General features: G+C 40.1%; 1 protein-coding gene, 1 long non-coding RNA gene and 1 other non-coding gene across 37 annotated transcripts in view; 2 read left to right on the top strand and 1 right to left on the bottom strand.

The window, feature by feature from the left end:
- Cep295 (centrosomal protein 295) overlaps nt 1–27,168 on the top strand; it is a 37,849-nt gene that overhangs the window by 4,063 nt on the left and 6,618 nt on the right. For 7 of the 32 annotated variants that reach the window (NM_001271048.3, XM_087562643.1, XM_087562635.1 and 4 more), the window contains 17 exon segments: nt 164–364; nt 1,464–1,588; nt 2,423–2,516; nt 6,890–6,985; nt 9,955–10,095; nt 12,566–12,749; nt 12,984–13,091; nt 15,573–15,797; nt 17,425–17,517; nt 17,654–17,757; nt 18,296–18,430; nt 18,610–18,707; nt 18,971–22,319; nt 23,452–23,611; nt 23,736–23,879; nt 24,607–24,759; nt 26,860–26,978. In NM_001271048.3, the coding sequence (NP_001257977.3) occupies nt 164–364; nt 1,464–1,588; nt 2,423–2,516; nt 6,890–6,985; nt 9,955–10,095; nt 12,566–12,749; nt 12,984–13,091; nt 15,573–15,797; nt 17,425–17,517; nt 17,654–17,757; nt 18,296–18,430; nt 18,610–18,707; nt 18,971–22,319; nt 23,452–23,611; nt 23,736–23,879; nt 24,607–24,759; nt 26,860–26,978 (5,529 nt within the window). 32 annotated transcript variants of the gene reach the window in all.
- On the bottom strand, nt 6,265–26,914 carry LOC148003960 (uncharacterized). Of its 4 annotated transcripts, XR_015627525.1 has the most exons (6): nt 26,597–26,865; nt 26,015–26,107; nt 24,672–24,750; nt 24,408–24,508; nt 9,518–9,585; nt 6,265–7,175 (listed from the first exon to the last, which is right to left on the bottom strand). It is a non-coding gene; the product is annotated as an uncharacterized LOC148003960 (long non-coding RNA). The 4 variants fall into 4 exon arrangements; XR_015627524.1 differs by lacking the exon at nt 24,672–24,750 and having other exon boundaries at nt 26,597–26,914; XR_015627527.1 differs by lacking the exon at nt 24,672–24,750 and having other exon boundaries at nt 26,015–26,104.
- Nucleotides 27,075–27,154, top strand: LOC120094475 (small nucleolar RNA U2-19). The gene has a single exon (XR_015628317.1). It is a non-coding gene; the product is annotated as a small nucleolar RNA U2-19 (small nucleolar RNA).

Here is a 27,168-nt window from a genome sequence, read left to right as displayed (position 1 = left end):
CTGTCAGTTTAACTTTTTTTTGCTATCGTCTGTATCTAAATGAGTATTTAGGAGAATTGACAGACCTGAAGAGAATTCATTTGCATTCTTATTCTCAGCTAGATTTTTTTTTTAAATGTTTAAACCCCTTTCATGTACTTCATATGAAATACTTATCTTTCAGGTTCGAGAACAAGAAAGGGGCATTGCCTTCCAGATAAGAGAAGACATAAAACAGAGGCGAAACCAGCAGGTTTCTCATTTGGCTGAGGAGCTAAGGGCAGAATGGGAAGAAGCACAAAGCCAGAAAATACAGAACTTGGAAAAACTGTATTTGGCAAGTTTAAGACATATGGGAGATGGACATCAACAGGCTAAAGAAAATGTAAGTGATGACCTCATCTGATTATTGATGGAGACAGTGTGGTTATATTAAATTAATTTATTGAATGCTTACATGATAAGCCTGTTTTAATGTATAGACGCAATGGGAGAGGCACGCTGACCTTTATTTTTTAAATCAGTTCAATCTACCATGAGAATAATGGTGTATCCATTGGCACGCCTTTCTTCTTCTGGTTAATAATTACAAGTTAGTAGTATTTCTTCCAATTCCTGCCTGTATAAAAGGATGGTAACCTATGCAATCAGAAATTGTTCTTCTCAAGCAGTTTGGACACATTCAGGGGACTAAATTCAGATTTCCAAATTCAGACTCATTCCTGACACCTCTAAATATGTATGACTGAATATGCACTTGTTTTTGTTGATGACTTTCCTAAAGGCAACATAGAGCTCAGTGTTTTCAGTTAGTTCCTTGAGTTTATATTTATTTGATTGCTTACTGTGATTTCTGGCTAGAAAATAGTCCTTTGGCCAGTACATGTATGTCTGTAATCTAAAACTCAAGAAAAGAGACAGAAGGACTACCTTACCATCAGAGCCAGCCAGGGCAACATAGTGAGTTTCAGGTCAGTCAAAGGTACATAACAACAAAATAAAGAGCAAAAGGGGAGTGGGGAGGGAAGAAAGAAAGAAAGAGAGAGAGAGAGAGAGAGAGAGAGAGAGAGAGAGAGAGAGAAAGGCTAGTTTGCGTGTTTGTACCTGCAGTCCTAAGTCCTAACTTTTACTTTTTTACCTTTTTGTGTCACTGTTGGCCTTGTGTTTAAGCGTTTTCTCAATCCTAACTTATTTGAGTGTCACACACATGATTTTTGAAGGCCAGAGAACCAACTGTATTACTATACCTTTGGTGTTCTAGTTTAAATAAACTATTTTATTGGTTAATTTAGCCCCGTGCAGATTGGCTTGCTCTTTTCTGTGTTATAGGCAGTTAGGTGCTCAGCACTGTACCATGGAGGTTGGTCTATTGCCATGCTTTGGGAGACATTTGTGTACTGTGGGAAGAGATGATGTTGATGTCAAGTAAACACACTTCTGTTCCTCTTGTCTAACATGAATTTTTAAGTAGTATATACTTCTAGGAACCTGACTTGGATGCTCTTTCTCGGCGGGCAGCAGAAAGAAAAACAAAAGCAGAAGCGAGGCATAAAGAAGCCCTAAAAGCACAGAAAAAACAAAAAGAAATGTTAATGAAACAGAAAACCAGGTGACATAATAACTTTTACCGTATTTTTAGCTGAAATCATTGTGGCAAGAAATAGAGTGTGTATAGGAGTCTGTGGAAAGGACATACTAAATAAAAGGTTGTGTATCTGTGGTACTCTGAACTGTGCTCACTAATGCAGTAGGGGATGGTTTTACTAGATGAGTGAACATTGAGTTCAGCAGGAGTTACTAAGTTTCTGAAGAAATATATGGACAGTTCCGACTTAACATCAGCCAAAAACTGCCTCTAATGTGAAAACAAAGTAAAAAGTTTTGTGTGATTGAGAACATTACAGAAGTCTTAGGCAGGGTATGGTGACACACACCTTTAATGCCAGTGCTTGGGAGGCAGAAGCACACAGATCTTTGTGAGTTCAAGACCAGCCTGATCTATACATATTGGGTTCTAGTCCAGTCAGGGTGAGACTATCTCAAAACACATGCCCATATACACACATATACACAAGCACCTACAGTTGTAGACTAAGCTTCTGGCATTAGTAACTTTTACATGCTGTTAGTGGTCTGTATTGGTCATTTTACACAGTGACCTATCTTTAACATTTCTAGTTCTGCTCTTATTGTAAAGAACTCTCCATTGACCCTCTCAGTTGACCCTCCTGTCTTTATATAAGTCTCTTGTAGCTGGTAAACACGTTCAAACATGTATGCTTTGTAAACAAGCAGCAAACTGGGTGTGGCCTCACCTAGAAGATGAGTCTCTGGCTTTATGTTTTTGACTCTGTACTGATATCAAGTAAATGCATTTCTAGTCCACTTGGTGAAAACGGGTATTACCTGAGAGACTAATTGGTGGCATCTCTTGTCTTTTAAGGCACATAAAAGCTCGAAAGGAAGCAGTGCTTGTGGAAAAAGAGAGATCTGCTAAAATGGCCAGGCTGCCACCACCTGTCCCGTCCCCCTTTGAGGTGAATTGCCTAGAGCTTGTTTAAATGAGTTTTAATTAAATAATATTATATGAGTATGCATGGAGTATTTTAAAATTCTACATGTTGTTTTACCTATTAATACTTTAATGCATGTTTTTAAAACTGTAAAAAAAAAAAAAATACCAGTACTGCCATTTTGCTTGGTGTTACCTAACCCTTGTTGTTCCCATATGTGTTGAGTTTTCCCCATTGGTCTCAAAACAATCTGTGTTTGCAAAAGCACAGTGGTTTCAAACGGTTTCTCTTGTGCTGCTGACCATTCTGCTTTTTACTTTTTTATAGTCTTTATTTGCCAAAAAGTTACATTAGTTGTTCTATAGACAATTCATATGAGTACTAGAGTGGACATGCTAACTCATACTGTGTACCCAGAATTTGTAAGGCAGGAGGATGACTACTGAGCATAGCAAGGCTTTATTTCAAAGGAAAAAAAAAAAGAGGGGAGAAGGAAAGAATCAGTTTTCTTATTTACATTAGCATTTTGTGGTCATTGGGAGTGGCTATAGCGATGACTCTCAAAATTAGTTGTTTTTATATGGAAGTTCATTTTTTAAAAAAAGCATGAAAATATAATACTGGTATGAGGATCTCTCAAGTATTTGTGTGGATATGATCAGCATGAGTGTCAGGCTCTGTCAGCCTCCCTACTCTCACTGAGCCATCTGCCATGACCCAGTGAGGCCCAGGTGGAACTGTCCTAGTTCAGTCGCTCCCCAGGACCATCCAGAAATTAAAAGAGCAGGCAGTATTTAACTCATGATGCTTTTTTATTTATAAGCCAGCCTTTGGTTTCTTGAAGAAGAATGCTTTTCAGAATGCTGAATTGATAGAATTATCAGTTCTAGAATACCAAACTTGTTTCTTTGTTTTATTTTTTTGTTTCTTTGTTTTTCCCTTTTGGCAGTGGTTGTAGAGTCTCTCATTTTTGTGAATACTATTCTGGAGATAATTAGATTTTATTATGCTACACATAACACTGTCATTCTGGTTTATCTTTCTTGGAAGCTCATATCCTCTTCATTGAAAGGAAGGCTCTTCAGGCTAGCTCTGCACCCACGTTTCTTCAGTGCTGTCTTCTCCTGTGGCCTAGAAAGTGACTCTGGCTCCCTGTGAACACACACAGCCCCACTTCCGGGTCTTCAGTCTCCCCCTCCCTCTCTCTCTCGCTCTCTCTCTCTCTCTCTCTCTCTCTCTCTCTCTGTGTGTGTGTGTGTGTGTGTGCGCGCGCGCACCGTTTATAGATAGATAGATATCTTATAAACTAAGAAGATCTAAATGATTATAGTCTTTAGTTTTTTGAGACAGGGTAACAGGATCTTAGAATATGTTGTGAGCTGGTTGTGAGTTTGTGGTGCAGAAGGAAGAAAACAGGACTTTGGTTTGAAGAGCGGAGTTAATGGAGTGTGAGTCCCTATGTCATGTATGGAATGGAGGTGTGTCTGGGTAACCATTTCTCCAAACACAAAACTCAAATACTGAGAAATTTGAGGAGAGAAATGAAAACTCTTTAGGTTTCTCAAACATCTTAGCTAGGCATGTCACCCCCTTTCCATAGGTGAAGGCAGGAAGACAAGGAATGCAAGGTCAGTTTTGCTTGCATGGCAAGTTGGAAGCTAGAATAGACTATGTGAAACCCAGTCTTGAAAAACTAAGCAAACAAACATAAAACAAGGTTTCTGTTTACATAATCTAAAGAAAAAATATCATTTTGGATATACTAAAATCTTACCCAAGAACCATTCCTAGGATGTGAGTGGGCACTACTGCATATCTGTGGTTTAGTGTGTCTTACTCACCATTACAGCCATGCAAAGTAGAAGTTAGGAAACATGAAGATCAAGGGTTAACTAACCTCAATAGAGAGCCAGAGTTTATATCAAGATCTGACTCTACAAGCTCATCACCTTTTTCTTGTGGCTCTTAGTTTCCAGGAATCCCCTTCTTTAGACTTTACTAAGTAAACCAGTCAGACTGCAACTGTGAACAGCCATAGCGTTGAAAACCTCAGTGCTGTGCACACCATTGTGTCTTTTTTCTTTTTTCTTTTTTCTTTTTTTTTTTTTTCGGAGCTGGGGACCGAACCCAGGGCCTTGCGCTTCCTAGGCAACCGCCCTACCACTGAGCTAAATCCCCAACCCCCACACCATTGTGTCTTATGTGGTATAGTGCACATTTAAAAGCAGGTTCATTCCTTTTTGCTTTATTTTATGTTGTTGATTTTCAAGACAGAGTTTCTCCAAGTAGTCTTGGCTGTCCTGAAACTCACTATGTAGACCAGGCTGGCCTCGAACTCAAAGATCCACCTGCCTTCCTACAGCTAGAATTAAAGGCATATACTACCTCTACTGGGTTAAAGTAATTAGTTCCTGATTTTTATTTTTGTTTGTTTGTTTGTTTGAGACAGGGTTTCTCTTGTAGCTTTAGCTGTCCTGTACTCGCTCTGTACCAGGCTGGTCTTGAACTCAAAGATATCTGCGTGCTTCTGCCTCCCAGGTGTCCAGCACATGACCTTTCCTTTTTGCACTGTCATTGGAAATAGTACTAGATGCAAGAGAGAAACAGGCTTGTTTTATGTTTGGTTGTGGGACTTGTCATAGTTGAATATTTTGTTTCCGCCTTTGATAGGTGAACCAGTCTCAGGTACTGCTGAGCTCTGCTTCTAACGTGTACCCTAATGGTTTAAGTCGAGTGGTAGCTTACAGCAGAGCAGAACTCAGACTGGAAACTAGATGTTAACGGAGTAATTTAAAATCATTTACAAGTCATTCCTAATAATACTGACAGTCCCCTGGACTGATTTGACTAAACTCTAAAGTCTAGTTCACTGGAAATTGTGTTTTAACTAATAATGATTGGTGGTAATTTACACTCTGGAGGGGCTCTTGTTCCTTTTTCCCACACATCTTTGTTAAAGCTGTGTCTGTAATCATTTCTCAATTATACTTCTCCCTCTGCACTTGTCAGTGTTGCCTCTTTGTGGTTTAACAGGTGCTTTCTCAGACACATTGTGATTCCCACAGTTGTCACTATGACCATACAACATAGAAATAGCTGTGTGCCTTTTCATAAGAAAGCTGAGGGACAGAGCCAGGTACAGAAGAGACTCAAAGAAATTGTTCGCATTTCTCTGTGAAGGGACTTTTGTCAGATTACATACAGAATGTCAATTCATTAAGAACTCATTTTTAGAAGTGTTACTTTGAGTTTCTTGAAGGCAGGGATTATTATTTTCTGTTTTATTACAATGCCTAGCTTAGACATGGTGAGTGCTCAGAAATCCCTTGTTGAGTAAAATTGATTTAATTACATATCAATGCATAATAAATTGTAATGCCCTGGCTCTTCTGCCAAAGAAAGAGAAACAGGTAAGTAGCTTATTTCATCTTCTTGAGACTTAGGGAATTCGTGTACTTAAATATTAATGTTTCCAGATGAGAACTTAATTCATGATGAACTGTGGTGGAATTTCTGTGATTAGTTGTGCTCTAACTTGGTTTTGGTGTGTCTCCTAAGCACGTTTGTGCTCAGGACATTTGAAAGTGCTCTCAGCTCTGAAGATGAGTGAGGGAGCGAGCCCCTGCCTAGCATGTCCGAGGCCCTGGATACAAGTTCCCAGTAGAGGTGGGGGCTATAGCAAAACTAATGTCTCTTTAAATAACCGAGGAGTTAGAGTAAACTTACAAACTGAAATAGAAACACTGGTTATATTACAGATGTCTAGTAGGTATTTGAAGAATTGAAGATCTAGTATTTTTATTAACATGAAGTAATTTTAACTTTGGATGAAAAGATTGCTTTCATTATTAAGCGGATTTTAAGTCTTATTTTAGTGCATTTTCTGTTTCTAATAATACAGTGCAATAGGCAAAGTAATTCACAGAGAAAAGACTATGTTTCTCCAGGATGAATGGGCTGCATCTGGTGGTGGTCTTCTTACTGGCAGTCACAAGTTGATGGAGAGCATGAAAGCCATAAACAAGGAGGTCTGAGCAAACTGGCTTTTGTAGCAGATTCACTTTAAAAACAGTCAGCCTTGGAATCCATTAAACACTTGAAAGGATTAATCTATTCATCAAAAGAGCTGCCCTAATCACCCCTGAAGTTTCTACCTTGTTCCCTCCTAGCATCTTCTAGTGGGGATTAAAATAAAACAACTTGAGAACAAACTATAGTGTAGGTTAACTCACAGTTCTGTGACAGCGCACACTATTCCCAGCACATTGAGGCAGGAGACTTGCCATAATAAGTCCAGGCTGGTCTCAGGCTACATAGCAAAATATTGTTGCAAAAAATAAAAAGCAATTGTACTTTTCGCATTAACTTTTAACTGTATGTTATTTCCTATTTTCCAGAACATTGACATAAACAGAATTCCTTCATTGAAAACCAACCGTTCCACCTACCATCATATTTCTGCCTTTGTGAGTAGACAGATGGGTACAAAGCAGGTGATTGACTTACTGTTTGTTCATGACCTCACTTGAGCATTTCTGTGTTTTATCAGTTGAGTTTTATCTTGATTCTGTGTCTGGTGTGGCCAGTTCTCAAAATTTAAACAATCCTGCTAACTTCTCTAGAGAACACAAAGTCTTCTAAGTGTGCTTTGAATTTTCATGTCAGATATGGTGGTCCTGTATACTGGAAGAAATCCATGATGTTTGTGACTGTCTTTTACATAATAAATTATTTTTATCATACATTGTACAAAATATGCTTCATTATAACATAAAGTGGGTTTTAAAACTTGTAGTCATAAAATAATAGATTCTTTGTAGAAATGGAACTTTATATAGAAGGCAAACTAGGAGAAACATCAATGATCCCACTACCAGAAAACAAAATAATTAATACCATATTTACAGTCTGTCTTTATGTACAAATGTACACACAAACATTTAAAAATAGTTGGGTTTTTTTAATGTTTATGGATATTTTGCTTTGCAAGCATGTCTGTATACTATACCATGTGCCTGGTACCTGCCAAAGCCAGAACAAGAGATACCTGATCGCCTAAGACTAGAATTACAGACAATTGTGATCTGCCATAGGGGTACGGGAATTGAACCTGGGTCCTCTAAAAGTTTAGCCATTGCTCTTAACTGGCGAACCATCTCTCCAGTCCCAAAAACTGGATTTTTAATAGCCAAACCATAGTTCATACTTCACTAAATAATAAAAACATAATAATCTTGGACACTTATATCTATATCTCATTGTATATTAAGAATAGTTTTCTAGAGGAAAAATTATTGCTTCCAAACTACATAGCATTTGATAAAATTAGTTAAACTGCCTTTATAAAGTACCAACATCAGAATGGCTTTCTTCTCTTTCCTCTGTGTGTGTGTGTGTGTGTGTGTGTGTGTGTGTGTGTGTGTCTGTCTGTCTGTCTGTCTGTCTGTCTGTCTGCCTGCCTGCCTGCCTGCCTGCCTGCCTGCCTGCCTGCCTGCCTGCCTGCCTGCCTGCCTGTCTGTCTGTGTTTCCTGTAGATTGAATAGCTGTCTTCAGATAGACCAGAAAGAAGAAGGTATCAGATTCCATTACAAATGGTTGTGAGCCACCCTGCAATTACTGGGAATTGAACTCAGAATCTCTGGAAGGACAGTCAGTTCTTTTAACTGCTGAGCCATCTCTCCAACTCCTCTTGTCTCTGATTGATTGATTGATTGATTGATTGATTGATTGATTGATTGATTGAAACTGTCTCAATTTGTAGCCCCGACTGGCCTGGAACTCACAGAAATAATGCACCTATCTCTGCCTTCTTTGTGCTAAGATTAAAGACATGTACCGCCATAACTGGTCTCTTCTCCACAATGCATACTTCATTGTCTCTAGATTAAACATTTATGCAAATTTACATTCTGCTTTAAATTCATCTTCAAGAGGGGGAGAATTCCATAGAAACTTTTTTCATGAAATTTCATGTCCTGAATCGACTGAAGTGTTGTTTTAATAACTTATTTTGTTTAATGTTCTGTGCTCATAATTTTTATTTAATCTACTTTTGTTCTGCCTGGCATTATTTAGATTTGCAGACGTATTCTCTGTCTCAAAAGAGGTATCTATTTTTTTTTTTTAATTTTTTTTTATTTATTCATTTATTATATATAAGTACACTGTAGCTGTCTTCAGATACACCAGAAGAGGGCATCAGATCTCTTTACAGATGGTTGTGAGCCACCATGTGGTTGCTGGGAATTGAACTCATGACCTCTGGAAGAGCAGTCGGGTGCTCTTAACCGCTGAGCCATCTCTCCAGCCCAGAGGTATCTATTTTTAATAGACTTATTTGATTAGTGCAATTCTCCTTGTTCACTGTCAGTCTCTTCACCTGCTTTTCTCTCCATTTGGGGACTTTTTCATCTTCCTGTGAGACAGCATTTCTTGCACTGAGGTCCATACTGGCCTGAAACTCAGTATCTGAGTACAGAGATTGCAAAAGTGAACTACCATGCCTACTTTGGGAGGATTTACTCTTATGTATAAATTTAATGACAGTACCCTTATGTTAAAGTTAATGTTTTCATTAATAGTGTTTCAATTTATTGATGGAGTTCAATCAGACAGAGCAAAGCGTTTCCTTCCTGGTTACAGTCATAATGCTGCCTGTAGCGATGAAGCCATGGCTCAGCATTGAGCGTGCACTGCTCTTATGAAGACCTCCCCACAGGAGGCTTCTCTCTCATGACCGGCCTCTCGTATCCACAGCTCTAAAAATCACTCCCAGAAAAGGGTATATGCACATACACAGAATTAAAAGAAAATAAATGTTAAAAGTAAAGTGTATATATTTTAAAGTAAATATTCAGAGTAGAGTGGCAAGTTGTGGTAAGTGGCATAGTCACTTTCTGCATGAAGTCTAGGAAGCTAGGGTTATATCTGTGTCATCATTCTGGCCTTCTTAGTTGAATCAGCATTGCCATTTAGAGAATTCCTTAAAAATCATGGAGTAAGGCTGGGCAGGTGGTGGTACAAACCTTTACTCCCAGCAGCAATGAATCTCTGTGAGTTCAAGGATAGCCATGGTTCCACAGAGAATCTTGTCCTGGAAAAAAAAAAAGAGTAATATCTTTGAATAGACAAAAAACCTGATGTGTTTTAAAATGTATTTATAAAACTTTATACTAATAATTTGGTCATTTTATGGCCGAATATTATGATCATTGTAGACATTAAAAACTTTACTCCCAGGCATGGTAATTGCACACCTTTAGTCCCAGCACTTGGGAGGCTGAAGCTGATGGATCTACACAGAGAAACTTTGTCTTGAATTCCTCCCCATCCCACCCCATCCCCTCAAAAAATAAAAAACTATTTTACTATTTAATTTTATATGAGTACAAAAAGTTTTAAAGCTATTTCTTTGTTTCACACTTCTTAAAAAAGATCTAAAATTGTGTTGATTGACTGCTAGCCAGATGCTCATTTGGCTGCTGAAGAAGAAGCTAGACGGGTGGAAAGACTACGAAAACAGGCAGCACAGGAGAGAATGGAGCAGTCTGAAAGGGCACATGCACGAGGATCCCAAGCCATGAAAAAGATCCACTTGGCCCAAGTAAGATTTGATGTTCCTATGACCTGTGACTGCTGCTGATAGGCTGGTTGGTGGCACTGCAGAACTGCTCGGGAGGAAGTTCAGTTCTGCAGTGTGAACGTAGTATCTCACCGTCCTTTTCTGTTGCTGTGATAAGATGCTGTGGGAAAGTATCTTAAGGAAGGGTTTCTTTTACCTCACAGTTCAGGTGCAGTTCTCAGAGAGGGCAAGTGAAGGAAGCAGGAACAGGTCACATGACACCAGGAAGGAGCAGAGCCTGCAGCTATCTGCTCGGCTTCCTTTCACATACACTCAGCACCCAGCCTGGGCAGGAGGCCACCCACAGTGGGCATGCTTCCTCTACTGTGACACAGGCATGCTCAAAGGCCCATCTCCTGGGTGATTCAAAAATTTGTCATGTTGATAATGTTAACCGTCACATAGTCTCGCAGTACGATTTCATTAAAATAACCCAGTATCCTTTGCCGTCCTTTTTTTTTTCCTTTTAAATTTTTTTATATTTTTATTTATATGAGTATCCTGTGGCTTCAGACAAACCAAGTAGAGGGCAGTGGATGAGCCACCATGTGGTTGCTGGGAATTGAACTCAGGACCTCTGGAAGAGCAGTCAGTACTCTTAACCGCTGAGCCATCTCTCCAGCCCTGCCATCCTCTTTTAAGCTCAAGTTAGATAAATTTTTGTTTTACATGTTTACTGAGAAGATTAATCACTTTTTGATGTAGTAGTTTTATTGTATTGTGTTGTATAAATCTGTACAGTTGATTTGCTAGGCATTTTCTGAGCAAAGCACTTACTAGCATCTTAGAGTGTTGACTCTAAGATAGACTCATGTCCTTGCTTCTTATTGAAGCACAGAATAATGAAAATGGTTCATCTTGTTGCACGTTTCACTTTACTGTGATTGACTACATTTGTGCATTTTATTATATAGAGGGCATCAGATCCCGTTACAGATGGCTGTGAGCCACCATGTGGTTGCTGGGATTTGAACTCAGGACCTTGAGAAGAGCAGTTAGTGCTCTTAACCACTGAGCCATCTCTCCAGCCCCCCATTTGTGCATTTTAAACACCTAGCACCTTAGGAGAGTTTTTAAGTGCTCCATTGAACATTTATTGCTATCCTAAGGAAGTTTACTTGTATCGTAGGGTTTAGATTGTGATCTCCTCCCTCAAATTTTTAGCTTTCTTAAGGTGGAAATGAATTGTGACTCAGTTAACCGAGTGTCTGGATTTCTAATTGTCATGTAAGACTTATGGTAAATACAGCAGAAACTGTGAGGAACAGTATTCAGTTGAGTCCATCCTTCTAGAAAGGCAACAGTGTTGAGTGACAGCTTGCCTGGATTCACCTCTGTGCTGTTGATCTGTCTTAGCTCACCCTCTGAGCTAAGTTTCATGATTTATTTCCTGAGGACTGCATAAAGCTCATAGGAATACACATGACGTTTTATAAATTCACCATAGTTAGGAAAATACTAATGGAGTGACATCATGCTTTCAGCAAGCCAGAATAATGCACTTACTCAAATAGCAGGTAACATATGCTATCATTAAAAACCAGTTGTTCAGGCCAGTCATGTTTCTCTAGACTAGTGTATTTCTCACATAAAAAAGTCATCTATGCCAGGCAGCCAGCCTGATCTTCAGAATGAGTTTCAGGACAGCCAGGGCTACACAGAGAAACCCTGTCTTGAAAAACAAAAACAAACAAGTGATTAAACCAATGGCATCATCCTGTTAATTCCATTGCCTTATCTGAGCCTTTGCCCTAAGACCTTCCAGTCTGGGAATGTATTTCCTGCTGGGCCTCTTAAAATTAACATTTGCATTCTGTCCTCTTCCAGTTTTATATTTTTTGTCTCTAATCCCTTTGCTCTCTGCCCTAGCCATAAAATGATACGCTGTTCTCTGGTTACCTTCATAGCCATACCTATATGCTGCCCCTGTTTTGTTTTGTTTTGTTTTGTTTTGTTTTGTTTTTCTACTACTTCCTATTCTTTATAATATGCTCATCCACAACCTGAAGAAGTTTGTCTGATCTCTCTTCTTTGCCCATACCATCAAAATTAAATCATAACTTTATTAAGACCTTCTGATTAAACTTTCATGTTAGTTGTCCTCTACACGTCAAGAGATACACAAATCCCCATTAATCATGGGAATCAGTTTGGAGAGACAGAAAGTATTGTCGACGACATGGTCTCCTTTCCCAGGGGAATGGGGAATGGCAAACACCTTTCAGATTGATGGTCCAGCAGCATCACCTGTGCTACCTGTTTTGTCTCATTACTGTCTAGGGTGGACATACTAATTACAGTAGGCTACTCTGCAGGTATTCATTGTCCATATAAATTAGTATAGTATGTCTTAGGTCAGAACAAATGGGAGAGGGGGTGCTTTCCCCTCACCAGTTAATAGCACTATCTGAAGTTTGAGTCTGCTGTTATTAATCTGTTTATTCTGTTTAAGAACCAGGAGCGATTGATGGAAGAACTCAAACAGCTGCAGAGAGAGGACCTGGCCTGTAAGAGGCAGACGGCGGCTCAGATGCCGTCACAGCTGCTGGAGCTGCCATACAGACGGAGTGAGATGAAGGAGGACTGGCAGCGGGAGCTGGAGTTTGCCTTCGAAGATGTGTACAGTGCAGACAGGAGTGAGGGACTTTCCACAGTGCTTTGACGTGTTGTAGTGGGGATAATATTTGTAGTAATAAGCAGTGTTTATTTTTAAATGAGTTATTGTATAAGAAGGGTCCTCATGCTTTAGATTTAGAAATTTTTATAATTAGATTCTTAGGAATTTTTATAGTTAAATTCTTTTGGTTTTTTTTTTTAAGTATTTTTCAATCATATTAGAAGGAAACACGTCTCTGTATTTCTTTATTCAGAGGTGAAAGGAAACCTGATTTTGCATCTTAAGCCAGAACCATTGCCCACAATGTCTGATCAGCTCCAAGATGAAGAACTGGACCTTTCAATGGAACAAGAAAATGAAGGTGAAACTGAGAACTCTCAAGTGCCAGACACTGAATTAATCGGTTCTAGTGGGACAGCTACTTAAGCCTCTAAGCTGAATGTCAAAACTTACAGAAAAGCATTTGGGTCACTAGCTAATAATTAGGAAATCTGTTCGATTTAAGTGCAAAAAAGGACACTAATGGGAGCAGTGCCACTCTGCATATCTGTTTCTGCCATTGGAGAACAGGTCTAGACTTGTTGGAGGGAGCCAATCACATGTCACACCATCTTGAGATCTTTAGGTTATGGGAGATAAATGCTCAATTCTAACGTGATTTGAAAGGTTAGCAATCTTTAGAGTTGACCAGATCGTTGGAAATTGTGTTGTGTTCCATTACTGCTGGGTTCTTCGTGTGTCATGGTGAGGCATACACACTGATCTTCTGCTCTTCAGTCCTACCTTCAACACTGAGCTTTCTCACTTGGCTGTCCCTCAGGTACGTAACACCCATATCCAGCACTAAACTTAATCCTTTCTTGCCTACTGAGACCTATGCTTCCTAACTTAAGTGATTTATGGATCCAGCAAGATGGCTCAGTGGGTAAAGGCATTTGTCTCCAAGCCTAACGACCTCACTTTGATGCATTTCCCCATTATAGAAGGAAGGAACCGACTCCTGCAAGCTGTCCTTTGACCTTCACATTCTCTTCCCCAGTACATAAATAAATGTAATTGAGTGATGGTATTGTGGTTGCAGACCATACACTTTGCTCTTTTACTTCTGTATCTCCTTAGAGACCACACCACCATTGAACTGAGCTCAGTTTTCCTCTTTCCTACCTATATTGCCTTTACATCATGCTATCATGCTACTCAGGTTTACATCTCATCACAGGCACCCTACACAGCGGAACTAGCTCAGTATGGCTCTAACTTGATGGTGGGCTCAGGGCCTTCTCCCTGTCTACTCAGCCCATGAGTCTCCTCACCTATAAGACACTGGTTTGACTCTGCACTCAGCAGGCAGTGGGTTGGTGTAGTGTTTACCCACCCTGTTTTTAATTGTTTTAATGGAACTTTTTATTCATATTCCTGGTTATCCAAAGTTGAAGCCTAGCATTACATAAAGAAACATTCTGTTTCCTGTTGGTCCCAGTCAGGGTCTGGCTTAATGTTGCTCAGTCTTCTTTTCATAAAGAGCTAGGAAGCTGTGTGTGGCTGCATAGCCTGTAGTTTCACCTCTTCAGGAGGCTGAGCCAAGGGGACATCCGGGAGTTTAGTGCTACTCTGGACAAAATAATACTAGTCTTGAAGACGACAACAAAAGGCTAGGCATTCCTATTACCCTCCTTAAACTAAATCCTCATTGAAAATAATTACAAATAAAAGTTGGCAATATAGTTCAATGGTAGAGTGTTTGCCCAGCATGTGTCAGGACATAAGTTCCATCCCTAGTACACACACACACACACACACACACACACACACACACATACATACAAAATATGTGTGGGTGGATGGATGGATGGATGCATGGATAGATGGATTCATGGATGGATGGATGGGTGGATGGATAGATGGATGATCAACCTGTCATAAAAATGGGTAGGTCACAGACTAATGGTAAACCAAATGAACCGGGCAAAAAAGTATATGCTCTGTGTGTGTGTGGAATTAAGGAATGGGGTAAAATTACTGTGTGGCATTAAGGAAGGGTGCAGTTAAGGTATCTTTTGAATATGCTCACTAGGAAGGAGAGAGCCTTGTAGGTACTGTAAGTGTTGCACAGTGGCATGGACAGTGTTGACAGACACTGTGCCGCACATGCAGCTTTTGTGTGCTGAACTGTTTGCTACCTTTTTTATTCTATTAGCTTTTTTTCTTAAATATACATGGAAGTGTACTAACCGCCAGTGTTCTACTTCTGTGGTCTGCTTAGTCTTGTCTTTGATTAAACCAGAGCATTATGTGTTTTCATCACAGTTTGGTTCCGTGGAGAATTTTGAGTTCTGTTTGTAACTAGGTTGTGACATTTCTGTGGAAGAATACTTATTTCTAGTTTGAGACTAAAAACAGTTTCCTTATGATGACAGATAGACAAGCTCACCCCAGGTCTTAGCGAGAATGATTTGAAATCAGTCTTTACTCTGAAAGCTACAAAATTTGTTTTATTTTGTTTTGTTTTGTGTAGCCTATACAGAACATAAAATATTATAGTACATGACTCAAACCTTAGTCACAAGCTAATTGGGAATTATACAATCTGACATCATGTAGCAAGTGAAGTGTCCTTCTGAAATTTAAGCTTGAGATTAGTATATATGTATTATGTTATTGGAAATGGTCTAAATTTGAATTTAAGTTGAAAAAATTATACTTGATTGTTAAACTAAGACAAGTTATCATTGTTGAATATACTGCTAATCTTTTATTGAAAATAAAGTACTTTTGTTTTAGCTAAGTAATTACAGCAGTGACTGAGTGCCTAGTGTAATGAAGTTTGTTTTCTCTGTCGTAGTGCCCTTGGCAACAAAGACCCAACAGATCCCTTCAAGAATTCTTTTGAAAAGATTATTAAACAAGATTCGAAATCAAAAATCTCTCTGGACAATTAAATCCTTTTCAGAGGATGACAATCAGGTGACTGCTAGCATCATCAGTGAGATTGAGAGAAAAGTACCCAGCACGGACTCAGGAACCATTACCACGGGGGAGACAGCAGTGTCCTTTGAGCAGGAGCAAGGTGCTTCTCTACTACTCTGTCTGATGGCACATTGGTAAAAGGATGGATGCTTATACCTGAGTTTGGGGCTGAGGACAGTGGTAGAGCTTCAAAGCCCTGGTTTCAGCCTGCATTTCTGGCAGCCGGGAGGCAATGGCGAGGTGGGAGGTGGTAGTTGACTCATGTATGAGAAAACAAAGAACAGAGGCCAAAAGTTAAGACATGGACTGAAGGGAGGGTGCAGTGATTAGAACAGTTACTGGGAGAGTGGAAAGGTATATTAAATAAAGTAAGCGGAGGAAGCCTCACTGAGGAAGCACAGCTGAGCAGACGCTGGCCCTGTGGTGCTTCCGTCTCTTCGCAGTCTCTCACCCTTTTCTTTATAGCTCTTCCCAACAGGCGACAGAGTTACTTCATCTTTCTTATTTTCTTCATATCTAACCCATTTGCAAGAGAGAAACTGGAAGATTTTACTCATTCCTCTGTTCTCAAGAAGCCTTATGCATAAAAGTTGCTCAGTTTTTATTGAATTAAATGAATAGCTTAAAGCAAGAGAGTGAATTTAAGAAGTCAGATATTTAAAGCCATGAGAATGGAGGTTTCTTCTAGAGGAAAGAATTCAATGAGAAGGGAACTTACATATGACTACCTGACGGATTGCAACTGTAGAAGAAGCTACAGGGGGCAGACAAGTGGAGAAAATGCAGTGTTGGAATCCTAGTAAGAGGAAGCTAATGTCGAATCTATAATTACATTCTTTTGAGAATACCCTGCATGACTAGAGTAGGCATTCTCCACTTTAGTCTTGCTGCATTTCTCCTTTTCAAGTTTTCTAGGTTCTTGAGTAACCTAAGGAGAGTCTCTCTCTCTCTCTCTCTCTCTCTCTCTCTCTCTCTCCCCCTCTCTCCCTCTCCCTCTCCCTCTCTCTCCCTCTCTCTCTCTCTCTCTGTGTGTGTGTGTGTGTGTGTGTGTGTGTGTGTGTGTGTGTGTATGCACACGTGGTTTGTGAGGCTTTTTGTCTTCCTTTCTTTCTCCTCCCAGGGCCTTCGTTCATGTTGGTGTTTGGATAGGTCTGTTCATCTCCTTCACCTGACCCTCTTCCTTTCAGTGCCTGCTTAAAGATCATTTTCCCAGAGGAATCACTCCTGACTCACTAATCTAGTCTCCTTATTTATTTTATAGTGTAGCCTTTGTTTTCTTTATGTAGTGCCTGTTTTTAATTCTCTAAGTTTTTCTGGACAATTATATGATGTTTATGTCCTCCTTTCAAACTTCCAACCTCCTTGAAGCCTCTTGTCATTTAGCACAATATTCCTTGTCATCTACTATCCCATGATAGATAGTTGAATGGGTACTCTGTGCAAAAGAGCTACCTCAACAGGATAGGATCTGTATCTTAAAACCACTAGAATCTAGTTATTCTAGTAAAACTCTGTTGACATTTCTTTAACTCCTCTTTAGTCTTTGATTTTTTCTTATAATATTTGGCTTCGGTTGGATGGTTAATGTTCGTAGCTACCAAAAAGAATACAGAGCTTTCACTGAATATCCACTTCGTGTAGACCAAGGGAGAATGATTGATCTGAAAGTTCCTGTAAATTTGCTCCCTTTAAGTTTGACACTGTCATAACAATGGTGTCTTTTACAGTCATGGGCAGTGATAGGCTGATGATAGAATCTGGACCACCGAGTAGTGAAGACAAGCCACTTTGCTACAAATCAGTTACCGGAAAGGAACAAGGTACTTTTGTCATACCTCAAATTAGACTTGCTTGGTTCCTCTCATCTTTCTCTAGTAAAGAAGGGTACTACTGTAGTGGAGTCACTTTTCTGAATTATTGATGCTGATTTTTGTTTTTGTTTGGGGATTCTTGTAGCGATGGGTGTGTCTCCACCTGCCACAACTGTGGCTCAGAGTTCAGTCCTGCTTCATCCTCAGGAAGAAGCAGCGAGACTTCGAATGTCAGCAAGGCACAAACAGGTAAGCATGCCCTGGGGCTACAATTTGGTTTGACCTGTGCAACGTGTCTTAGTCTATGATTCTTTTTTTTTTTTTAAGATTTATTTATTTATTTTATGTACAGCCTTCTGCCTGCATATGTGATTGCAGGCCAGAAGAGGGCACCAGATCTCATTACAGATGGTTGTGAGCCACCATGTGGTTGCTGGGAATTGAACTCATGACCTCTGGAAGAGCAGTCAGTGCTCTTAACCACTGAGCCATCTCTCCAGCCCTAGTCTATGATTCTTTGAGACCATGTTTTTTCTTATAAACATTCAGGTGACAGGATTCATTTGGTCCCTGCTTTACACTCATTTGCCCCTTAAGTGTCTGCTGTGTGCTTCTTTCCACTTCTTTTGGTTCTCCCATAATCCTCTTTGCAACACCACTGACAGACTTAAGACTACTTATTGATGGATAATCGGTCCTTTTGGTGATGACATGTATTTCTTTTTAATGCACTGTATGAACTTTTGAGTCTCTTGTTGATTAGAACAATAGTGTTCTCATTACCTAGATAATGGAGATAGAAGAGCAGAAGCAGAAGCAGTTGGAATTACTTGAACAAATTGAGCAACAGAAGTTAAGGTTAGAAACTGACTGTTTCCAGGCTCAACTGGAAGAGACAAGAAAGCAAGCTGATCATCTTGAGGTAGGATGGCATTGGGAGGCCAGAAAATAGTTTTTATGTTCCACCCAATCTGACATATTTCCTCTTCAGTTTGTGTGCTGTGCCAGTGTAAATGTGATCAGGTTCATTAGCAAGGTGTGTGTTGAAATTTTGGATTTATGTGGCACTGTTGAAAACTGTAATTTTTTTTTAATTTTTAGGTTCGCCCTGCTCCAGTGTCACATGCTATGATTTCTGATGAAGAACGTCACAGGCAGATGATTCGTAACTATCAATATCAGCTTCTGCAACAGAACAGGTATGGACCAAGTTATGACTTCTGTGAGACAGTGTGCTACATCTTTGGGATTTATTATTTGTTTTATATGAGGATCTAATTGGGATTCCCTTAGAAATTGCCACATTTTCTTCAAGGGCAGTGGGAATGTTAGTACTTTTTCACAGTAAATATGGCCAGCCTTAGATTGCTGTTTATAGAGTTAAGTGTGTAAAATTTGAGAATTTGAGGGGTTTTTTTAATTACAAATTAGTTATATTTGCTTTTTTATTTGCTTTTGATAGGTTACATAAGCAGACTGTTGAAACTGCCAGGAAACGATTACTCGAATACCAAACTGTATTAAAAGAAAGATGCCCATCCATGTCAGCCAGATCACTGATACCTGATTCTGTTGTATCAGAGCCACCTCAACAAGCCCAAAAGCCTGCTGTTGCCTCAGACTATTGGGATCCAAGCCAGAGACCAAAGCTAAGTCCTAGCAAATATCAGCCTGTGCAACCCTCACAGATCCCTGCATTAGATCAGAATCATATTCAGGTTCCAAGACAAGGTCACATTCCACAAAGGCAAGGAGAAACAGCTAGAGCCAAGCAGTCCGTGGAGTCACAGGAACGTCAGTGGCAATTCTCTCAGGTGGAAACACAGCAGAGAGACTATGAGTTCATTTTTAAAGATTCTCATTCACTTTCAAGGACTTCGTCTTATGTTAGGCCACAAACGTTACAGGCTGCTGGAGAAGTATCTAAACCACTGAGGGCAATAATTTGTCAAACTTCAGATTCCCAACAGATATCATCAGAAGATAGTGAAAATATATCTTCAAAGCCGACTGAACCGTCTTCTTCTCTCCCACTGATGCCCGAATGCTCTTCCAGTAGTCTCTCAGTTAAACTGGAATCTGAAACAATTCAAAAAGCCTTTACCACCGTAAACCGGTCTGTAATCAGTCAAATGCATGGTCAGCCCTTGTCATCCTCAGAGACTGGCACAACCCAGCAGGGTGACATAAGGTTTCTTCAAGGACAGTTAGAACTACAGAAAAAAGTTCTTCAGGAAAGACAAGAGGCTCAGGAAAAGCTGCTTTCATGCACACAGAAAGAACTGGAAGAGCAGACTGGTATCCCAGTATTCTTCCCTTCACCAGTTGGAAATATGTTTTCTTCACTGCCCTCTGCCTCAGCTGAATCAGGAAACATCCAGACATCTTCAACAAAAAGTGATGCTACTGTTTCCTCAGACAGTATGGACAACCCATATTCACAACCCATCTCATTACGGCAAACTAATTTAGAATTTCTCCAAGAGCAGTTCAGTGTTGAGAAGGATAACCTTCAGGCTAGGCGGGAAGCCCAGGAGGTCTCGTTTACACATACACAGAGTAAGCTGGATAAAATTGTACGTTCTGAACAGACTGGATCTTCTTGGCCACAACTGGTGGCTCTGGAGTCATTTAGTTCACTAACATCAGCTGATACACAATCTAGAAAAATCCAGAAACCACCTTTACCTACAAACAAGAAAGGGCTACTCCCAAGCCAGTCTGAAATCTTAAGCTCTCAGGATGGATCTTCAGGTTTTCTACAGCAGACCCTACCTCTCCAGAATACTTTAAAATTGCTTCAAGAACAGCTGACTATACAGAGGGGTATGATTCAGCCTAGACTTAATGCTCAAGAGACGTTACTTTTACATAAAGAAAGATGCTCAGTAGACAGTAAAGCTGGGCCAGTAAACTCCCTCTCCTCTGCAGTTGCTCAGCATTCAGAAGCTGGGCCTCAGAGTCTCCAGGAACTGTATTCATCTAAGAAAGAAAATACAGTTCTCTCCAGTCATTTGATCACCCCAGAGGTTCAAGAGGAGTCTCATGGCTCTCCACAGCACAGCCTGCCAAGACAAGAACATTTTGCATCACTGCAGGAACAGGCACATATTCAGAGGGTTATACTTGGTGCTAGAAAACAAATTCAGGAATTTGCTCACAAACAAAATGAATTTAAAAAGGGACTCTATTCTCAACAGACTGGCGCCTTGTCTTCTCCATCCCAAGGAACTGGATGGGAAATATCCCAGGAGTCTCTATCAGTCAGAAGTGATAGTACAGATCCCTTAAGCCATTTTAAGATTCCAGGATTTCAGGAACGACTAGTTAGGGCCTTACAACCTACATTCCCTCTACGAGATAATTTGCAGGAGCACCAAGAATGGGTAGACCCAGAAAAAGAGAGCTTTCAATTTAGTCCTCAAACTCAGGAAAATCGATCTTCTCAACAGACAGGCTTTTCGTCCTTCACACCCTCATTAAGACAACCATCGTGTGTGTCCTTGCCATCTGTTGACTCTGGTATAACACAGCATCCTCTCTCAACAGAGAGGGACAGTAAAGTAACATCAAGCCATCTTCAGATACCAGAACTTCAGCATAGACTTTTGAAGATATCCCAGCTTATCCAGCCTCAGCAAGACAGTTTGAAGGCCCTTCAAGAACAATTAGCTACATCTAGAACAATCATCCACTCTAGACAAGAAGCTCTTGAAGAAACACTAAGAGAATGGAAGGAAAAAATATTCCCAGAGCAGGTTGGTCCATTTTCTCCACTGATGACACAGCATTCATTTGCTTCATTCCCTGTTTCTGACACTGAAAGAGCACAAGAACTGTGTTCAACCAACAGTGAAGGTGCCATATCTTCAGGTTATTCTGAGATGCTGGAGTTGCCTGATAGGGCATTGGGTTTATCGTGTACTGCTCTACCTCAGCAGGGTAATCTGACTGTACATCCAGGACACCTTCATGCACAAACAAATTCCTTTCATTCTACTGAAAAAGCCCAAGAAAAATTGGTGTTTCCCAGACCCTGTAAACTTGAAGAGATATCTGCTGAGCATTCCATCCAGCCTCCTCATGACGACTTACAGGCACTTCAACAGCAGTTAGATGTGCACAGGGAAGCCATTAGATCCTGCCAGGACATACAAGAGGAACTGCTTTTGCAAAGGTTAAATAAATTGGAGCAAAGGGTATCTTCCAAACAGATTAGTTCTTCTCCATTGTTGTCCCAGGTAGCACTGCCCATTGCCAATTCTGAAGGGACCTTACAGTCTTCCCCAGCCAAAAACGATGATACTGAGATGCTTAGGTCCCACAGTGAGTATCTGAACTTTTCACAGCCTCTGCAGGATAATGTGACAGAGCAGTTGGACTTAGAAGTGGTATTTCATAAAGAACTGCTATTACACAAACAAAAGAGCCAAACCAAAAGTGAATCTCCTGAGCATTCCCTCCCTGCTTTGTTTCTGCCTAAGGAAATAGAACATCCATTCATTCCATTACCTTTTGCAGAAACTAAATCGAAAAGCATTTGTGAATCGTATTTATCTGAAAAGGAGCATGCAGCTCCTTTTAATGATGCTGTGATCCCAAGATTGCAGGACAGACTTTTAAGTTATTTCCAGCCTGCCTTAACTCAGCAAGATAGCATGAGTCCTCAGAAGCAGCTGAATCTTCAAAGAGAAGCTTTGTACTCTAGGCAAAAGGCCCAGGAAGAATTGCTTGTGCAGAGACAGACAGCCTTACAGCAGCAAGTCCAGAAACACAGAGAGACTCTGAAAGGTTTCTCTAATGTCAGTCAGGTATGTTCTGGATTTAAAACTTCAGCATTACATAATAGATGTTTAAACCTAATTCCATTTTAATCCTAAACCTACCTTCTCTTTAGTTTTTAGGGTTATGGAAATGTACCTACTTTATAGGGTCATTTTTAAAATACAGTAAACATTAAAGAATACCCATCTTCATTTATGAGTTTTGTTGCAGTGGGTTCTCAGATAGAATTATGAAAAGGGCTGGTTAATAGAATTCTTATGGGGCTGGAGAGATGGCTCAGCGGTTAAGAGCACTGGCTGCTCTTCCAGAGGTCCTGAGTTCAAATCCCAGCAACCACATGGTGGCTCACAACCATCTGTAATGGGATTTGATGCCCTCTTCTGGTCTGAAGACAGCTATAGTGTACTCATATACATAGAATAAATAAATATATCTTTAAAAAAAATTGAATTCTTATAGTGTGGCTGATCCTGTTCTCTAATTTGTGTATGAATCAAGATTTGTGTCTTGTTTTTCCCTAAGTGTCATAATGGTATAGCTGGTATGGTTATATTCCGATAGTGGCCAGACCCACTGAGGCTTCTTATATTTGAGTTGCTGAGAGACTGGTGTCGTCAGACACATGTGTAGTTAGAATGGGTCTGTTCTACGTTAGGCCACTTAAGTTTCTTACTGCAAACGATTCTGCAGCACCTAGATGTTCAGGAGGCACTTGAATCTAGAAATTAAAATCCTAGAGTTGTGAAGGAAAAGTAATGGGGGAGGCCAGGGAAAGCATTCAGTTGTAATGTGCCCACAGGTATAGAGGAAGCTAGGGCTTGGGTGGGGCTGTAATGTGGGGTGGTTGTACTTGGCACTGGGAGTTTTACTCCTACTGTGTTCCAGTTTATTGCCAGGATAACACAGATTGTTTATTCTGAGCTATACCTGGAGATATGGGTTCAGGTTTTCCACTGTGGAAACAGTTTCAGGAACTTTATAGTTACAGAGCTTTCCAAGTACTTTGTAGAGCTCTTGAGGTAGGCCATTACAGAGACGCAGTGAAAAACTGCTATAGTGAGGTTCTGACTTATGAGATTTAAATCTCATGGCTTATTCACGTGATCCCTTAACCCATATCCCCATTTCCCTACTTTTTTTTTTTTTTTTTTTCTTCAGACAAGGGCTGCCTCAGGTGAAAATGACTTGGAAATGCAGAAGACAGAACAGCTCACAGGGTGGTTTCCTCACATCCAAGGCTGGCCTTGGGGAGACTCAAGTCAGGGGAGCTCTAGTGGTGACCAGCCAGGTGCAGCAGCTGTCCATGCTGAGCACAGTGGTAAGACGATCCCAGATCCCAGTTGTCTTCTGATCGTACCTCATCCCTACCCCTAGCTGACTGAAGAAAAGCTTACTATGTAGTCACAAAGTTTCATTTGCTTAACCTTTTCTTGACCTGATAGGTGAGAGTCTGGGCAAAGAACTGAGTGGAAGAGCCTCAAAGCCACCTGTCTCCAAAGTGAAATGTGTTTTTGACTTAAACCAGCATGAGCTTAGTACTATACAGGAAGTAGAGTCACCAACAAGTGGCAGGACTTCCATGCCAGGTAACCAAGGTGATAAAAATACATTTTACTAGTTTGTTAGCTTTTTACTTTTCTCAGCATGCTAAAATGTATCCAAGAGACAACTGAAAGCTTTGCAATGATTTTTAATCCACAAACTACAGCTTGGTTGAAATTTCATATGTGTAGGGCAGTTAGAGGGAACACAGGTTAATAATTAAGTTGAAAACTCTAATCTGTATTGATTTTCCTTCTTTTCTCTCTTATAACTCATTTCTTTTGTCTTCATTTCCTAGATAATTTTTCCACCTTATTACATCCTACTTTTGTTCCATGAATACAGAATAGGAATAACTTTAAAACTTAGTTTTTGTTTTGGTTCCATATTTTCTATTGGTCCAAATTTTTCCCCATCATGTATTTTAGAAGTTTTCCTCTAGGTTCCTGCATATTTGCTATACTATGAGGCTGACTGGATTTTTAAAACCTATATCTTTATGGCCCTTTTACATGATAAAGTGGCCATTTATGCACCAGAGAGGAGAGCTGGTTCAGAGGTTGAGCACTTACCGCTCTTTCAGAGGATTCATGCACAGAACTATGTTCATTCCAGCTCCAAGGCACAGCACTCATAGTATATGTTCATACAGGCAGGCAAAACACTCGGACACCTAAAGTGAAAGTGAATGTATATTAAAACAAATGGCCATTTTAGCAACTGGAAATTTAATGACCTGGGTTTTTGTTTGTTTTTTTCTTTTCTACCCAGGAAAAGCAGAGTTTTATCGAGACCGAGACCCATTAAGGGTCTCAGTAAGCAGAGAACAAAGTTACCTGGGGAGCCCAGTGGCACATGACCCATTCGGTTGTCACCAACCATCCGTCCAAGAGAACAGCAAAAGCCATGACACTGCTAAAGCAGGTAAAAGACATATAGGACGTAGAAGTGTTAAACACAAGGACATGTGGACAAAAGGTGACTGTTAGGTTGTGTATAATAGGGTAAGTAGCTTTGGGGACTGTCAGTGATAGATCACTGTGGTACACATAACTGCTCTCCTGATTTATGCAAGCTGGGGCTAGGCTGCCCTGGAACTCAGAGACCCTTCTGCCCCTGTCTTGCAAGTGCTAGGAAATCTTTTTACTGCTAAACTGTCACTTGCAGTGAGTACCATGATGGGGAGTACATGATTGATGCTGAGTAAGTTGGCAACTTGGTAGGCCATATTGTGACGACAGTGATAGGAAAGCTGCCTTCTGAAAGCTGTGGCACTAAAAGGGCCTTCATATATGAGACTTGTAACATTATGAAGAATTTTAAGTCAATTGTTTCACCAACCAGTGGCATCCAAAGTTAATTTTCTTGCTTTTAAATGGTTATGTATAGGTATGCAGCTGTAATATTGTTTGCTGGCCTACAGAGCAAAGCTCCAATACCACTTTATTCATTGTAATTTTTTTTAAGTCATTAACTTTCAAGGATTTCTTTTTATGTTAGCTTGATTTAAACACAGATAGTTGGTATGCGAGTTGTAGTTAAAGCATAACATAGGACATGAAAGAATTTCTGTCGGAGGGTTTATAAGAGAGGGATTGACTCTAGCACCTGCTTTTTTTTGTTAGAGTTCAAACAACAGTATAGGACATTGTCAGTTTTGATATTTTGACATGTATTTTTGACTCTTCCAACTTTATAATTTTAAATATTTTAAAAGAATTTTTCCCTTGACGAGCAGTGACAACTACATTTTCTATCTTTCTTCTTTTCTTTTTTTTTTTTTTTTTTTTGGAGCTGGGGACTGAACCCAGGGCCTTTCGCTTGCTAGGCAAGCGCTCTACCACTGAGCTAAATCCCCAGCCCCTCTTTCTTCTTTTCTTAAGAGTATTCCCCTAGTGAGTATTAGAGATTTAACAAATTGTCACCCCCACTCCAGTGGAGTCTGTGTGACGTGAAGCCCTTATGCTTCGTTTCTATCCAGACAGAGGCATGTGCCTAGAATGGCTTGGCCTCCTGGAGGTCCCTGGCCGTCTCCCTACAAACAGATGATGACCAGGGTCTATGCTTGCTTGCGGTGGAGGTGCCTTCTGTGTTCTAGCCTTGGTGATCTTAGCAACTTTAAGCCTGTCAACAATATCTGATTTTAAGAATATAGCAGTGTGGGAAGATGGCCATGTACCTTTAGATGTCTCAGGAACTGAAAGTTCAGAGACGGAAACGTCTCACACCATCATGATCCTGATGAACTCAATGGCTGCGATGAATTCAACTGCTGTATCCATTAGCCCCCAGTAAATAGGAGAGAAATTAATTGCAGTTACTAACAACATGACTGTTCCAGATAAGCCTTCCCCCCCACCCCTTTTGGAAAAGTTTTGTTTAGCATGATTCAAAACAGTAATGATTGTTTTAGAAAGATCATAGACAAGTTCCAACAAGTTGAACAAACTTATCAAGAGTTAACTATGGTTACAAAAGTTTCCTCATTAATCTGAGGAGCTATAAATAGTTTAAACTTTATTATGACAAAGATAAATGTTGAAAGCATACCTGGTGCCCACAATCTGGCAGTATAACTGCAGTTTTTTAAACTATTGTTTGCAGTTGAGAACTGTTTTCTAGACTGTACGTTCTGCCTTCCTCCTTGCAAGGGACATTGGTGGGGTAATGACTAAGAGCTGGATGACTGCCAATTATGAGGTACCTGTTCTAACTGCTTAAATCTACGCCAAGAAGTAAAGCTTCTTGCAACAGCACGCACCTCAAGTTTGTGTCTGTCTGTCACGACAAATCCATTCTCTACCAGAAATCCAAGCCTTGGTCCCTCTGCTGACACACTCTCCTGGGTGGTCTGCGACAACAAATGTTGGTATTTTTTTCCTTTGGCCTGAGGTAAGGCGACTTTAAGAAGGAAAGTACAAAAATAAGGTACAGAAATGCAGAGAATGACACCCTCTGATGCTAAAATTTACTTTGTCTTAATTGCCCCTACCCCTACTTTGAACCCTCAAATTCACATTTTAGTTAAAGTCAAGAAATCTGATATTGAGGATCATGCACTATTGAGTCATGCTATCTCAGAAGAAGAGGAGGAAGAGGAAGCGTGTACAAATCTCAGTCCACTTATGAAGCCAGACGATGAGGTCAGTAATAGTACTTGGTGTATTTAGTAAGCAGTTTGGTTTTTTATTTGTTTAGTTCATTAAAAACTTGTCTGTTCTCTGAGATCTACTGAAGTGGATCAATGATGAAAATAGCCAAATCTGAGCATCAGAAGGCCTTTTGGTCGGCTGGGTGCATGATCTCCATAGTTCTGAGAAGCAAAACTACAAA

The sequence above is a fragment of the Rattus norvegicus genome, chromosome 8 (genome assembly GCF_021556685.1).
Source record: "Rattus norvegicus strain SHRSP/BbbUtx chromosome 8, alternate assembly SHRSP_T2T, whole genome shotgun sequence".
NCBI lineage: Eukaryota > Metazoa > Chordata > Mammalia > Rodentia > Muridae > Rattus > Rattus norvegicus.
Note: the sequence above shows the minus strand (reverse complement) of the source record. Positions and strands in the feature narration are given on the sequence as shown.